General features: G+C 39.5%; 1 protein-coding gene across 1 annotated transcript in view; it reads right to left on the reverse strand.

The window, feature by feature from the left end:
- The window catches only part of LOC122647662 (kinesin-like protein KIN-14B), a 62399-nt gene extending 54530 nt beyond the window's left edge, over window positions 1-7869 (reverse strand). The window contains exon 1 of the mRNA XM_043841020.1: window positions 7675-7869. Within this exon, the coding sequence (XP_043696955.1) occupies window positions 7675-7854 (180 nt within the window). The 5' untranslated portion in view covers window positions 7855-7869. The remainder of the gene's footprint in view (window positions 1-7674) is intronic.
- Between the last annotated feature and the right edge of the window lie 7629 nt (window positions 7870-15498).

The following is a 15498-nucleotide window of genomic DNA, read 5'->3' on the forward strand; positions in this document are numbered from 1 at the left end:
TTATGGAATAAGGCATACCATGTGAAATAGGGGTGGGTATGGGTTTATGGTGTAAAGGACTAAGGATTTTAAAGTATTGTTTTGGTTACCCATGGGCATTAAAGTCAAGTAACAAAAGTTAATGAGTGAATGTAAATAAAAACAAATCTAAGGGCATAACAGTAAACAATATAGTTGACAACTAGAATGTAAGAGAATGATTTAGCTTGTTTAGACTGACAGAGGCCACCTTTATTTATAGATGGGAGAAGGGGTTACAATTATGAGATGCTAGGTAAGGATGAGTCACAATCCTTATCCTAACAAGTGGAACATGTGCACTATGTATCCAGACACATTCATTGAATCTAGACACAATGTATCTAGACAATTTAACACTCCCCCTCAAGTTGGTGCATATATATCATGCATGTCCAACTTGCATATGATAGGATGAAAAACTTTACAATGTAAGCCCTTCGAAAACACGTCAGCTAACTAAATCTCCAAGGTGAAAAAAGGAATGCAAATGGAGCCTTGCTCAAGCTTCTCGTTGATGAAATGTCCGTCGATCTCAATATGCTTCGTCCGGTCATGCTATACCGGGTAATGAGCTATACTGATGGCAGCCTTATTGTCACAATAAAAACGGATAGGCTCGTCAGCAGTTATCCGGAAAACATTGAGCAATACCTTAAGCCATACTTGTGCCATCGCCCGATATTCTGCCTCGACATTGGACCTAGAAACCATTGATTGCTTCTTACTTCTCCAGGTAACCAGATTACCTCCAACAAATGTGCAATATCCTGAAGTCGAATGTCGATCATCAACTGAGCCAGTCCAATCAACATCGATGAAGGCTTCGACTCTGAGGTTTCCAATGTTGGAGAATAAGATTCCCTTTCCAGGAGCAAATTTTAAGTATCTCAGGATCCGATATCCTGCCTCGAGATGAGCAGCCTATGGATCATGAATGAACCCGCTAACAATGCAATGTCGAGTCGGGTGTGGGAAAGGTATATCAGTCTGCCAACAAGTCCCTCATAACTTCCTCTGTCAACTTGGTTCACCACCATTGCTGCTAAGATGATGGTTGACCTCGATATTGGAGTCTACTAGTTTACATCCAAGCATACCAGTCCCATTACGAAGGTCTAGTAATGTAGTCCTAGATAGGTAGGAGACCTTCTAGGAGCCAAATAACAGGATCAATAGCAAAAGGGGTTGCTGGTTCGAATGGTCAGCACTAGGTTTTAGGTTAATTCTAGGGTTTAGGATGGGAATTTGGGAATGGGTCTTATATGGCTTTAATATGCAGGTCTAGGGTGTTTTTATGGCATATAAATAATAAGATTTGGGAAGGTTTTAAAATTCTGCAATTCTGGGCAGAATTGAGTTGTAGGTTTTGGGTTTAATGGAGTGGAGGAATGGAGGGGATAGAGTGGGAGTTATGAGCTGGGTTTAGGATCGAGAGTAGGGAGAAGCATGGGGGTTGTATGCTGGAAGTTTGGTTTGAAACTGATGGACAGATCTGAAGTTATGAGGGAGTCCTAGTTAAGGTAGGAGTTCCAGGTTTAATAGAGGTTAAGGTTTGATGGATGGAGGGGAAGGATATATGCAAGAAACTAAAATTACTTACTGGTTTGATCTCCTTCAAAGGCAGCAGCAGCAGCTTAAAGAAGCTCGATTGAAGAAGGAGAACCTCCCGGTACTAGACAGACGCAAGGAGTCACAAGAGTCCACCCACCCTATCCACCTCGAGATCCACAAGGATATACACTCACAAAGAGCAGCAGCAATGGCAGCAAGCATAAAGCTAATTTTTATTAATCAAATTCGTATTCAATGCTGGCCTCCCTTACAAACTTATATAGAAGACTCAAAATAAACTTAGACATTAAAAAGGAATGGCCTAACCCTATCCCTAATCTATTAGGTAACTTAAACTGACTAGGAAACTAGAACACTAAAGGAAATAGACTCAAAACATGGCTGGACTTATAAAGTCCTAATCCAGCCCAACTTACATCACATGACCACTTAAGTTGTCACATGACCACTTAACCAAGTCACATGATCACTTAAATTGAACCAATTAGATGCAACCAATTTGAACCGGTTCAATTAAAAAACATAAAAATAAACTAAGTATTGGGCTAATCCCGTATGCAATCTATATACCCCCAGTTTAGGCTCATTAAAGTAGCCTATTACATAGAAAATCCTTGGGATCAAAGGCTCAACATATATATATCCCAACCCTAGACTTATTCCTAAAGAAATAAGCCCATTTTGATGATGAATCTGCATCAACTCTCCCCAGCTTGAAAACATTCGTCCTCGATTTTTGCATTGATGAGGGGGAAACAACATATGAGTAGCAGCTTTGACCACTCCCAAACAGAACTTTGGTAAGGCAAGAATATTAGGAATAATGTGTTCAAGGCGTGGAGCTTTCTCTTCAGAGAACCATAGTGGCATAACAAACTGTAGAAAACCTAGGACCTGTAACCAATAACCTTAGAGAGGAGAATAGAGAGAAGAAAGAAGAAGAGAAGAGTAGCTGCAAGGGGAGGAGCCGTATGTGTTCTCTTGCTTCCTCCCTCAAGTATCTTATTTATAATAAAACCATTACAATCATAAAAGGAAAAGGAAACTAAACCTAATCTAAAATAGGTAACCAACTTAGACTAAGAAACTGACTCCTAACTCCTAACAATTAAAAACATAAAACAATAAAGGAAACCATAATGGACTCAACCACAATAGGGACACTCCCCCAATCGTGGTACACTTCTCAACACTCCCCCTCAAGCTGGATTATACAAAGAACTAAAGAAAGAGGATCCAACTTGAACTAAAGAAAAAAAGAACTCCTAATAATGCTAACACTCCCCCTCAAGTTGGCGCATACAATGTACTAATGCCCAACTTGAACAAAATGGAAAAAAAACTAAGGTGCAGCAGAATCCAGCTTGACATATGAATGCAGCTCCCAAATAAACTTTCAAATAGGCAACAACCAATTATCTTCAATACTCTTCAATACTTCAATCTCCCCCTTACGGCAAACTCAACCCAATAACGAAGGATACTCAATGGCAATGGTGGAGAAAACTGATCTATGTTTTGCACCAATGTTCTGCAAGTTCTGCGTTCTGCAATGTCTGTAGGTGTTCTGTACATAATCCCCCCCTCACGTGTAGTACACGTGGACATAATAGAGATAATGTAAAAGATAGGGCAAAAACATAATATTCCAGAATTTTCCAAAGGTGCTATGGGTAAGTAAAAAAGGAAGGAATGGCAAAATTATAATTTACCAGAAGTTTCCAATGGTGTTATGGGTAATTACCAAAGGTATGGGATATGAAGGGAATTAGAATTATTGAAAGAGAAAGGTGTTGGACAAAAAATGGCATGGCTGTAATTTGGTGGAAATCCACTATTAAATACAATCCAAGCCAAAGGGCAAACTGGTAATAAACCAGAATTTTAAGGGTCAATTGGGTAGTCAAATAGGGGAATGGCAGAATTGTAATTTAAATGAAATCCATATATATATATATATATATATATATGCACAAGCAAGGCCAAATTTAAGGGAGGAGTGGCAATCTGGTAAATAACCAGAATTTTTCAAGGGCTTTTGGTAAACAAAGAAGCGCTGGGATGCAATAGGAATTACCAGTTATGAAGTAGGGGCAATCTTGGAAGCAAATGTAAGTGATAAATAGAAGCCGAATTAAGCATAAAGGCAAGGGCAATTTAGGAAAAAGATAAAATATGGAATATAACAAAGAACGATGTCATTGGGATTGAATGGATTATGGTCAATTAAAAGAAAGTAACCAAATATCTTGCTGGCTGTAGCCAAAGGGAAAGATACCACGACAGTGATCGTCTTCAACCTCACTACCAAGGTCCAAAAGTAAAAGATAACAAGACTCGAGAGACTCCATCAGCAGAGGTGAGAACAATAAACACCATTAGAAGAAAATAAATCGAGGAATATTTGAAAACAGAAACCACAATCAGTTCTCCGACCATCGAAAGTAGCTGGTTCTGTAACTAGCAATCAGAGGCGGAAAACCCAGCCAACGTTAGTAGCAGGATATCGATTAGCAGAAAATAGAATCAGCAATGTAAATAAGAAAACCAGAGATTATTGCAGCAGAGGCGTCGGTTTGTTTGGATTCAGCAAATCATGACTAGCAAACCCAATCGAAGAATCAGGAATAAATTTCGATCAACAACAACCAGTGAATCGAAACCAGAAATTGTGACCAGATATCAATAGTTATACAACCAGCAGAACGGCCAGCAGTAGGAACAAACTTAGGCTTCAATCATCAGCAGAACAGGTACGAATTTTCATACAAATCTTCAAAGGTATATGAAACCCTAGTTCTTCTTCTTCTATAAACTATGGTTTCTTCTTCAAACTAGAAACCCAAAAACGACTCTCAAAACCGCAATAACAGAGAGAAACAGGTACTGGTTAGGGCTTTGATACCATGTAGAAAACCAAGGACCTGTAACCAATAACCTTAGAGAGGAGAATAGAGAGAAGAAAGAAGAAGAGAAGAGTAGCTGCAAGGGGAGGAGCCGTATGTGTTCTCTTGCTTCCTCCCTCAAGTATCTTATTTATAATAAAACCATTACAATCATAAAAGGAAAAGGAAACTAAACCTAATCTAAAATAGGTAGCCAACTTAGACTAAGAAACTGACTCCTAACTCCTAACAATTAAAAACATAAAACAATAAAGGAAACCATAATGGACTCAACCACAATAGGGACACTCCCCCAATCGTGGTACACTTCTCAACACTCCCCCTCAAGCTGGATTATACAAAGAACTAAAGAAAGAGGATCCAACTTGAACTAAAGAAAAAAAGAACTCCTAATAATGCTAACACAAACTCTATGTGCTCGACCTCTTCAAGAACAACATCTTGGATGTCGATGATTTCTTGTGGAGTGTTCTCAATCACCACTTCATCTTCCATATCCTCAGCCTTGGCTACTTTGCTCTCTTCAATGTATACCTCTTCAGTAGAATCTTCTACAATTGTGTTTTGGACCTCCACATCAATTTGATGGCCGAGCTTCTCAATTATGATCTCAAATACTGGTGCAGCTTGGTCTACTTGAATTTCTTTAGCTATCGGTTCTTGAATCTCTTCAACACAAATTGCCTTAGTAAAATCTTTTGTTGGTACATCCGCCATTGGTGAAACTTCAAACACAGTCGATGTCACTTGCGTTTGAGTTGACATGTTCGACAGTCCCTATGGTTATATAGTCGATGTGGTCACCTTTGGTTATAACCCTTTTAGAGTAAACAAATGGTATAGACGGTGTCGATCAGGTAGGACACACGAGTTGTTTTCAGGTTCAACCCAACCTTGTCGCTCGTCCAACCAATTACAACCTACTGCAATAACGCTCCTTGGAGATGGTACCGGCTTACACCAAGCACCGTCAGAGTATGAGGAAAACTCAAATTCAACAAAGACTTGACCTGTAAGCATGATGCAAATCTCTCCTGACTGGGACAACATATCTACTACGGATTGTGAAATAATGTTGTTACGTCGCCTCTCATCAACAATTAATATGGTTGTGCCCCCATTGGGTAGACGAACTCGGGTCTTAAAAATGAATGGAGGTGGGTCTTTCAAGGCTTGGTTGGAGCTTCCCTCTGCCATAGCTCTAATACCAAATAATGTAGTCCTAGATAGGTAGGAGACCTACTAGGAGCTAGATAACAGAATCAATAGTAAAAGGGGTTGCTGATTCGAATGGTCAGCACTAGGTTTTAGGTTAATTCTAGGGTTTAGGATGGGAATTTGGGAATGAGTCTTATATGGCTTTAATATGCAGGTCTAGGGTGCTTTTATGGCATATAAATAATAGGATTTGGGAAGGTTTTAAAATTCTGCAATTCTGGACAGAATTGAGTTGCAGGTTTTGGGTTTAATGGAGTGGAGAAATGGAGGAGATAGAGTGGGAGTTATGAGCTGGGTTTAGGATAAAGTGTAGGGATAAGTGTGGGGGTGGTATGCTGGAAGTTTGGTTTGAAACTGATGGACAGATGTGAAGTTATGAGGGAGTCCTAGTTAAGGTAGGAGTTCCAGGTTTAATGGAGATTAGGGTTTGATGGATGGAGGGGAAGGATATATGTGGGAAACTAAAATTACTTACTGGTTCGATCTCCTTCAAAGGCAGCAGCAGCTTGAAGAAGAAGAAGAACCTCCCAATACTAGACAGACGCAAGGAGTCGCAGGAGTCCACCCACCCTATCCACCTTGAGATCCACAAGGACATACACTCACAAAGAGCAGCAGCAATGGCAGCAAGCATAAAGCTAATTTTTATTAATCAAATTCGTATTCAATGTTGGCCTCCTTTACAAACTTATATAGAAAACTCAAAAATAGACTTAGACACTAAAAAGGAATGGCCTAACCCTATCCCTAACCTATTAGGTAATTTAAACTGACTAGGAAACTAAAATACTAAAGGAAATAGACTCAAAACATGGCTAGACTTATAGAGTCCTAATCCAGCCCAACTTACATCACATAACCACTTAAGTTGTCACATGACCACTTAACCAAGTCACATGATCACTTAAATTGAGCCAATTGGATGCAACCAATTTGAACCGGTTCAATTAAAAAACATAAAAATAAACTAAGTATTGGGCTAATCCCGTATGCAACCTATATACCCCTAGTTTAGACTCATTAAAGTGGCATATTACATAGAAAACCCTTGGGATCAAAGGCCCAACATATACATATCCCAACCCTAGACTTATTCCTAAAGAAATAAGCCCATTTCGATGATGAATCTGCATCATCTAGGACATACTTCCTCTGGGAGATAATGATGTCCTTGCCATAGCGGACAATTTCTATTCCTAGGAAGTATCTGAGAGGTCCCAAATTCTTTATTTCAAATTCCTTTTCTAATTGTGCTTTCACTTTGGAAATATCAGCATCATCATTGCTTGTCACTAGGGCTGCAGCAGGGTTATAGATGGGAGAAAGGATTACAATTATCAGATGCCTCCTTATTCTAACATGTGGAACATGTGCACAATGTATCTAGACACATTCATTTAATATAGACACTTCAGCAAATCTTTTAGTTCCTGTTTAATAGATTAAAGAATTCAACTTGCAGCAATAGTGATACTGCCAATAAGGACCAAGGATGTAGCTTTCTTCTTCCTTCTCCTCCACCTCTTCTAGTTCCTTTGGTTTTCCCCTTGCCTTGGCAGCACTCCCTTAGTCATCAACACTACCAAACCAACGTCATACCTTTTGCTTTTCTCCTTCTTCTTCCTCCTTTTTCTTTTTCTTTATTTTTTTATTCGTTTTTGGATTTTTTGAATGTTTGGTATCCTGAGACTCTACACAAAGTCACAAACATGGATAGTTGGCTACTGGTCCCCCTGGGAATACAAAGCCACCTGGCAAGCAAGGCATCGCCTTGATAACTATGCACGGTAGGAAGGAGCTTTAAAACAACCATGGTCACACAACAAACACCAACAAATCACCAAAGTGATGGTGCACACATATTATTCAAGGCAATGCATGAGGATGTTCCAACAGATACATATAAATGAACCTACCATACCAATAGGAACATAAGGAAATTTGGTATAAGAACTACCTGTAGTGCCTGAATGGTTGAATCTCGTTGTTGTATCTGCATTTTTTGATCTTGGTCCAATTGCAGAAGATGAGCAACTTGATTTCTAAGTTGAGCATTTTGCTCCTTTTCGATTTTGTGCTTTTCTGCAAGTACAATATTTTCTGACTGCAACACCAAAAAGGAGAGAAAACGTAACATTCCTGTTAACCGTTCTTTACAAAGGCAATGTCACGCCACACGTAACACTAATAAAAATGGACTAAGCTATCAAGTCATTCAATGTTCACAAAACTTAATGTATTGCCTTGGAGGCTAAAAGCGATGTAAAATCATCAAATTAAAAATGAAGATTAGGCATTGAAAAAGGGAACAGACTTCCTATCATGCAATAATTGGCTGGAAAATTATAGTTGAAATTACGAATAATGGAAAGGACTTGCAGGACTTGCTGTAGGTAGTTCAGTGTTTATAACACAATATACTTTAAACTATGCTCCTTCATAAAAGCATACATATGAAACCAATTAGCAACATTCTATCGTGTAATAATTGGCTGGAGAATCATAGGTGAGATTACAAATAAATAAAGGACTTGCAGGACTTCTTGTTGTAGTTCAGTGTTTATAACCCAATATACTTTATACTATGCTCCTTCATAAAAGCATACATATGAAACAGGAAAAATAAAAAATGTAACATCATGACAGTGGGTTTGAAGTTGGATGTAAGATCATTATGTCCGTGTTTGTGTTTTGCAGTTGTAGTAGTAAAATTAGCAGTAACAGTAGCGGTTCTCGTGGTCATAGAAGTGGTTGGGTCTGTGTAAGAATGTGTCCACACATGATGGACAACGGTGCAGCTCTTTTTGAAGTGTCCAGGGTCTTCTCAAAACAAGCCAACATTCACATCACCAGTAATATTCAAAGCGTCAGAGACTCATAAGTAACCACCAGCTATGTTTAAGGTGGTTTCACGATCTTGTATCTGATGCAGATTTATCACCAACCTGGGCTTCTTTTATTAGGAATAAGTCTAGGGTTGGGTTATATACATGTTGGGCTTTTGGTCCCATGGGTTTTCTATGTAATAGGCCACTTTAATGGGCCTAAAATATGGGTACATAGGTTGCATACGGGATTAGCCCTATACTTAGTTTATTTTCATGTTTTTAATGTTTTAAATTGAACCAGTCCAAAGCTAATTTGAACCAGTGGTTCAATTTAAGTGATTTTATTAGTTTTTCTTTTAGTTGTTTAGCTGGGCTGGATTAAGACTCTATTTTGAGTCTATTTCAGTTTCCTACTCAGTTTAAGTTACCTAATAGGTTAAGGATAGGGTTAGGCCTTTCCTTTTTAGTGTCTGTTATCGTGAATTGTATGAGCTTGGCATTAGCGTCGATAGCTAATACCGAGAGAGGGGTGAGGAGGCTAGATTAGTAATTCAGTTTATTTCTTTTATTTTATCTATTTTCCTAGTTTGCCCTTGAGTGGCTATATATTGAAGTTTAGAGGGAGGGTTACACATATCGTGTAACTCCCAAGTTGCACATCTCTTCTCCTCTTCTCCCTCTCGGTTTCTCTTCTTCTTCTTCCTCTTTTTCTTCATTAATTTACATGGTATCAGAGCTGTAAGGACTGCTACAAATTTCGTAGATCACTACTTCTCTTATCTACAGCATCCAATTGAAGATTTAAGAAGTATTTGAAGACTTGAAGACCTTGCGGTTTCTCCTATTTTCTGCTTGAAGGGGTGCAGCACCCTATGCTGTATTTTGGGATTGTTTAGAGACTAGTTCATGACATAAATTAAGAACTAGGTCACCTTTTTGGTTTGTGGATATATTTGAACGAGTTTTGATGGAGTGAAGGTTGTGTTGGAGTCTCAAGCATCAATCGACAATATTCACAGGGTTTCTTAGATCGATTTTTCTATAAGAAGACAACTCGATTTTTAACAGGATTTTTGAAGGAATCGATTGCTGCCTTTGCTGCCTTTGTCGAATTTTATCAGGGTTTTTGCCTTCGTCGACTTTTGTCAGGGTTTCTGCCTTTGTCGATTTCTGTCCCTGCTTTCAGCATCCTTTATCTTATCTTTCTTCACTTCATCAAGTACACAATGGGTGATGAATTGAAATCTGGTGAAGGTTCAAAGTCTGTAACAACTACAGAAATTTTTTCTTCCTCTTCCAATCGCATTAACGAGAAGAAGTTGGAAGGGATTATAAATTTTTTGTAGTGGAAGAAAATTGTTAGGCTAGTGTTAACTGGACGTGATCAGCACCAACACCTCTTCAACACTAAGCCTGAGAATGACCCTTCGTGGGACACAGTTGATGCTTGAATATTGGGACAGATGTTGAATTCTATTGAGAACCAAATCGTGGATTTGGTAACACACATTGATACAGTGAAAGAGTTGTGGGAGTATCTTAATGTTTTGTATTTTTGACAAAATAACATTTCCCGCATTTATGACTTGTCCCAAGAGTTCTACCGAGTTGATCGAAAGGGTTGTACTTTGATCCAATATTTTGCTGATTTTAAGAGAATGTATGAGGAGCTTAATTCCTTACTTCCTATCACAGCTAATGTGGAACAGATGCAAAGTCAGCAGGAACAACTTGCTGTTATGGGATTTTTGGGAGGCCTTGGAAAAGAATTTGACTTTGTTCGTTTCCAAATTCTTGGTGGTGACAAGGTAGCCACTTTATCTGAAACTTTTTCCAGGGTTCTTCGTGTTTCTCGAGAGCATACTACTGATAGTGATACTTCAGCCCTGGCTTCTTTCCCATCTAGTGGTGGTGGCCGTGGTCGTGGTGGTGGGGCTGGTTTTTCTAGTAAGGCACCTATTTCGGGTACTCAAAGTAACTCTGATACTTCTGGTGGTTCAGTGCGAACTTGTCATCATTGTGGTAGTCCGGGACATATCCAACGTTTCTGTTGGAAACTTCATGGCAAACCAAATCAGCAACAGTTTGCTAACTCTACTACTACTGAGTCTCCTGTATCTCCACAGCCTGAAGGTAAGACTGTGAAGATGTCTGATGATGAATATGCCCGTTATACATAGTTCCAGATTTCTCAGTCAGCCCAGCCTCCAACTGCGACCTTTGTTCAGACAAGTAATGCCACTGCATGCCTTTCGACTGTCTCTTCCCGTTCCTGGATCATTGATTCAGGGGCCTCAAAACATATGACTGGCGTTTCAGGTATACTTTCTTCTTTTCAGAAATCTTCTTCGAGTGTCACTTTAGCTAATGGTTCCTTGGTTAAAGTGACTAGTACTGGTACTGCCCATATTACACCTTCTCTTTCTTTGTCTTCCATTCTTTATGTTCCTGATTTTCCTTTTAACCTTTTATCTATAGTTGGTTTATTAAAACCCATAATTGTTCTGTAACCTTTTCTTCTAATTCTTGTGTATTTCAGGATCTTTCGTCGAAGAGGATGATTGATAGAGGTCGTGCATCGGGGGGACTTTACATACTTGAGGACACTTCATCTATGGAGTATACCAGTGTGGCATCACCCCACCAGATTCATTGTCGTTTGGGTCATCCTTCGTTGGAGAGTTTGAAGCTTCTTGATAGTCGTTTTCGGTCACTTTCTAGTTTAAATTGTGAGTCGTGTCAGTTTGGGAAACTCCACCGTGTGAGTTATCCTTCTAGAGTCAATAAACGGTCTGACCAACTTCTTTCTTTAGTTCATTCAGATGTCTGGGGTCCATGTCCTGTCATTTCCACTTTGGGTTTTCATTACTTTGTAACTTTTGTTGATGATTATTCCAGGGTTACCTGGAACATCGTTCTAAGTAATTTTCTATCTTTTGTGCATTTGTGAATAAAAGAAATAATCAATTTTCGAATCCTTTGCGTGTTCTTCGTAGTGATAATGCTAAGGAATATTTTTCTGCTCCTTTTGCTGAATTTATGACTCAACGTGGTATGATTCATCAGTCCTCTTGTGCTTACACCCCCCAGCAAAATGGTGTAGCTGAGAGGAAAAATAAACATTTGATGGAGGTTACTTGTTGCCTACTGTTTGAAATGAAGGTAGCTAAATCTTTTTGGGCAGATGCTGTTTTAACTTCATGTTACCTCATTAATCGTATGCCTTCTTCCATTTTACATAGTGGTATTCCCTTTTCTTTGTTATTTCCTTCTGCGCCACTGTTTGTTTTGCCACCCCGTGTGTTTAGTAGTGTTTGTTTTATTCGTGATCATCGTCCTAGTGTTTCCAAGTTGGATCCCAAGGCTCTCAAGTGTCTATTTGTTGGCTATTCTCGTACTCAAAAGGGTTATCGTTGTTATTCTTTTGAGTTGCGAAAATATATTGTTACAGCTGATGTCTCTTTCTTTGAGTCTACACCGTTTGATAATTCTTCTAATAATGTGTCTGACTTGGATGATGATCTTCCCGTTTCTATTGTTCAGTCTACTGTTCACCATGCTCCACAGGCTGCCTCATCACCAGCACCTCAACCTAGTGTGTTTCAACGTCACCAATGGAAAGTATGTGCTTGGACCCCCGCTACATCACTTCTACACCATCTCCTCCTTTGCCGACAGATCCTGCAACAGGTAATGGTCCTCCTCCTTTGGAACCTTATTCTGATCTTGATGTTCCTATTGCTCGTTATAAGGGGGTTAGGGCTTGTACCCAACACCCCATTTCTAACTTTGTTTCCCATGATGGTTTGTCTTCCACTTTTCATTCTTGTTTACATACTGTTGCAAATCATCTTGTTCCTAAGTCTGTCGCAGAGGCATTGTCTAGTCCTAGTTGGAGGGCTGCTATGAATGAGGAATTGTTGGCATTGGAAGAAAATCAGACTTGGGATCTTGTTCCCTTACCTGCAAGGAAATCAGCTATTGGTTGTCGATGGGTATATGTGGTGAAAGTGAACCCTGATGGGTCCTTGGCTAGCTTGAAAGCCCGCCTGGTTACCAAAGATTATGCCCAAGTATATGGTGTGGATTACTTAGATACATGTTCTCTTGTGGCAAAGCTTACTTCTGTTCATATTTTGATATCACTTGCTGCCACTTACCATTGGCTCTTATATCAGCTTGATGTCAAGAATGCATTCTTACATGGTGATTTGAATGAAGAGGTTTATATGGAGCAACCTCCTGGGTTTGTTGCTAAGGGGGAGTCTGGTTTGGTATATAAATTGAAGAAGTCTCTGTATGGGCTGAAACAATCCCCTAGAGCTTGGTTCGGCAGATTCACTGAAGTTGTGTTAGAGTTTGGGCTGACACAGTGTGATAGTGATCATTCTGTATTTTTTCGCCGTTCTGAAGTTGGAAAATTATTCCTTGTGGTTTATGTTGATGATATAGTCATCACAGGAGATGATGTTTCTAGTATTGAAGGTTTGAAGACACACTTGCAGTAGAAATTTCAGACCAAGGACCTGGGAAGGTTGAAATATTTTTTGGGTGTGGAAGTTGCTCAGTCAAAGAAAGGAATTTCGCTCTCACAGCGAAAATATGTTCTTGATCTTCTGTCAGAAACAGGAATGCTAGGTTCTAAACCTCTAGATACTCCTATGGATCCTAATTTAAAGCTTGTTGCAGATCATGGGGAGGTCTTAGTTGATACAGAGAAGTATCGGAGGCCTGTTGGAAAATTGAATTATCTAACAATGACTAGGCCTGATATAGCTTTTCCTGTTAGTGTGGTGAGCCAGTTTTTATCTGCTCCTCAGACATTTCATTGGGAGGCTGTTATACATATCTTACGCTATCTTCAAAAGGCTCCTAGACGTGGTCTTCTCTACAGTGATCATGGCCATGAGCGGATAGTAGGTTTTTCAGATGCTGACTGGGCAGGATCTCCAGTTGATAGGAGATCTACTACAGGTTACTGTGTGTTTGTTGGTGGAAATTTGGTGTCCTGGAAGAGTAAGAAACAGACAGTTGTTGCTCGTTCCAATGCAGAGTCAAAGTATAGGGCTATGGCACATGTTACCTGTGAGTTGATGTGGGTGAAACAATTAATGGCTGAACTTGGCTTTGTCGATGGTTCTCCAATGAAACTGTGGTGTGACAATCAAGTTGATGTCCATATTGCTTCAAATCCGGTGTTTCATGAAAGGACGAAACACATTGAGGTTGACCGTCATTTCGTTCGAGAAAAGTTACAACAAGGTTTAATTTCTCCTGGTCATGTCCGTACAGGAGAACAACTTGCAGATGTGTTCACAAAGTCTTTGGGAGGTGCAAGAGTGGATTATATTTGTAACAAGTTGAACATGATTAACATCTATGCTCCAGCTTGAGGGGGAGTGTTATCATGAATTGTATGAGCTTGGTAATTAGCGTCGATAGCTAATACCGAGAGAGGGGTGAGGAGGGTAGATTTGTAATTCAGTTTATTTCTTTTATTTTATCTGTTTTCCTATTTTGCCTTTGAGTGGCTATATATTGAAGTTTAGAGGGAGGGTTACACATATCGTGTAACTCCCAAGTTGCACATCTCTTCTCCTCTTCTCCCTCTCGGTTTCTCTCCTTCTTCTTCCTCTTTTTCTTCATTAATTTATAGTGTCTAAGTCTATTTTGGAGTCTTCTATATAAGTTTGTAAGGGAAGCCAGCATTGAACACGAATTTGATTAATAAAACTCAGCTTTATGCTTGTTGCCTTTGTTGCTGCTGTTGCTCCTTGAGAGTGTTGCATCCTTGTGGGTTTATCAAGGTGGAAGGGATTGGTGGATCTCCAATCAACTCCTTGCATCGTGAAGATCAGGAGGACTGCTACTTATCTCCTTGCATCGTGAAGATCGGGAGACCCCATTGTTCATCTTCAAAGCTGCTGCCATTGAAGACCTGCAACAAGTAAGAAATTCTGCAACTATTCTTCTTCCTTCTAGAAGGTCACCTACAAGGTGATTTTCGTGAAAATTCTGCCCAGCCAAATCTAACCATTAAAACCTGCTAAAAATTTGATCGAGTCTTCCTCAAACCCTAAGAGAGACTTGATTCAAATTTCAGCACCATCCACCCAGCCGATTGTCTGAAATTACAGTTTTACCCCTTTTCTCCTACAGTCCTACTTCTACTAGGAAACCCCATTACCTTGGCTCCTAGTGGGATTACTCCTACCTAGGACTACATTAAATAGTTGATGCAGATTTATCACCAAATTGGGCTTCTTTTATTAGGAATAAGTCTAGGGTTGGGTTATGTAATAGGCCACTTTAATGGGGCTAAAATATAGGTACCTAGGTACAAAGGTTTTAGGCCCATTACATAGAAAACCCATGGGACCAAAGGCCCAACATGTATATAACCCAACCCTAGACTTATTCCTAATAAAAGAAGCCCAATTTGGTGATAAATCTGCATCAGTATCCTAACCTGCCTACCCTGAACAACTGCCTACGATAAGGTATAAGACTCTTTCCTCCATCCAACCTTTTAAAGTCAAATTTTCATTCCCCCCCCCCCCCCAAACAAATCTTATGTCTCCGCAACCGCTTTCCAAAACAACTTGGCAGAACCTCAGTCAAGGTTGAGATTTCAAGCTCCTATACCATTCACGCCTCACTTGAAACATGCAAACCATGGATCTAATCCAAGCCAAAGATGTAGTTGAAATACTGTAGCATGCACATTACTAAGAGCATTAAAAAGGGGGGAAATGTTCCAGAAACCCTTCTTCAATTATTGGAACTTTCTCTTGAAAAAAAATTTGGAGATAACAATTAAAACTTCCAGGAGGAAAGGAACTTGGTTTGAGGCTGATGCTTATAGACAATAATTAACATTGCCAAACTACGTGAAGGGATATGACAATAAAAAAAAGTAAATAGAAAAATTGTCCAAGAAAGTTTCAAACACC

Source organism: Telopea speciosissima, unplaced genomic scaffold (genome assembly GCF_018873765.1).
Source record: "Telopea speciosissima isolate NSW1024214 ecotype Mountain lineage unplaced genomic scaffold, Tspe_v1 Tspe_v1.0110, whole genome shotgun sequence".
NCBI classification, from domain to species: Eukaryota; Viridiplantae; Streptophyta; class Magnoliopsida; order Proteales; family Proteaceae; genus Telopea; species Telopea speciosissima.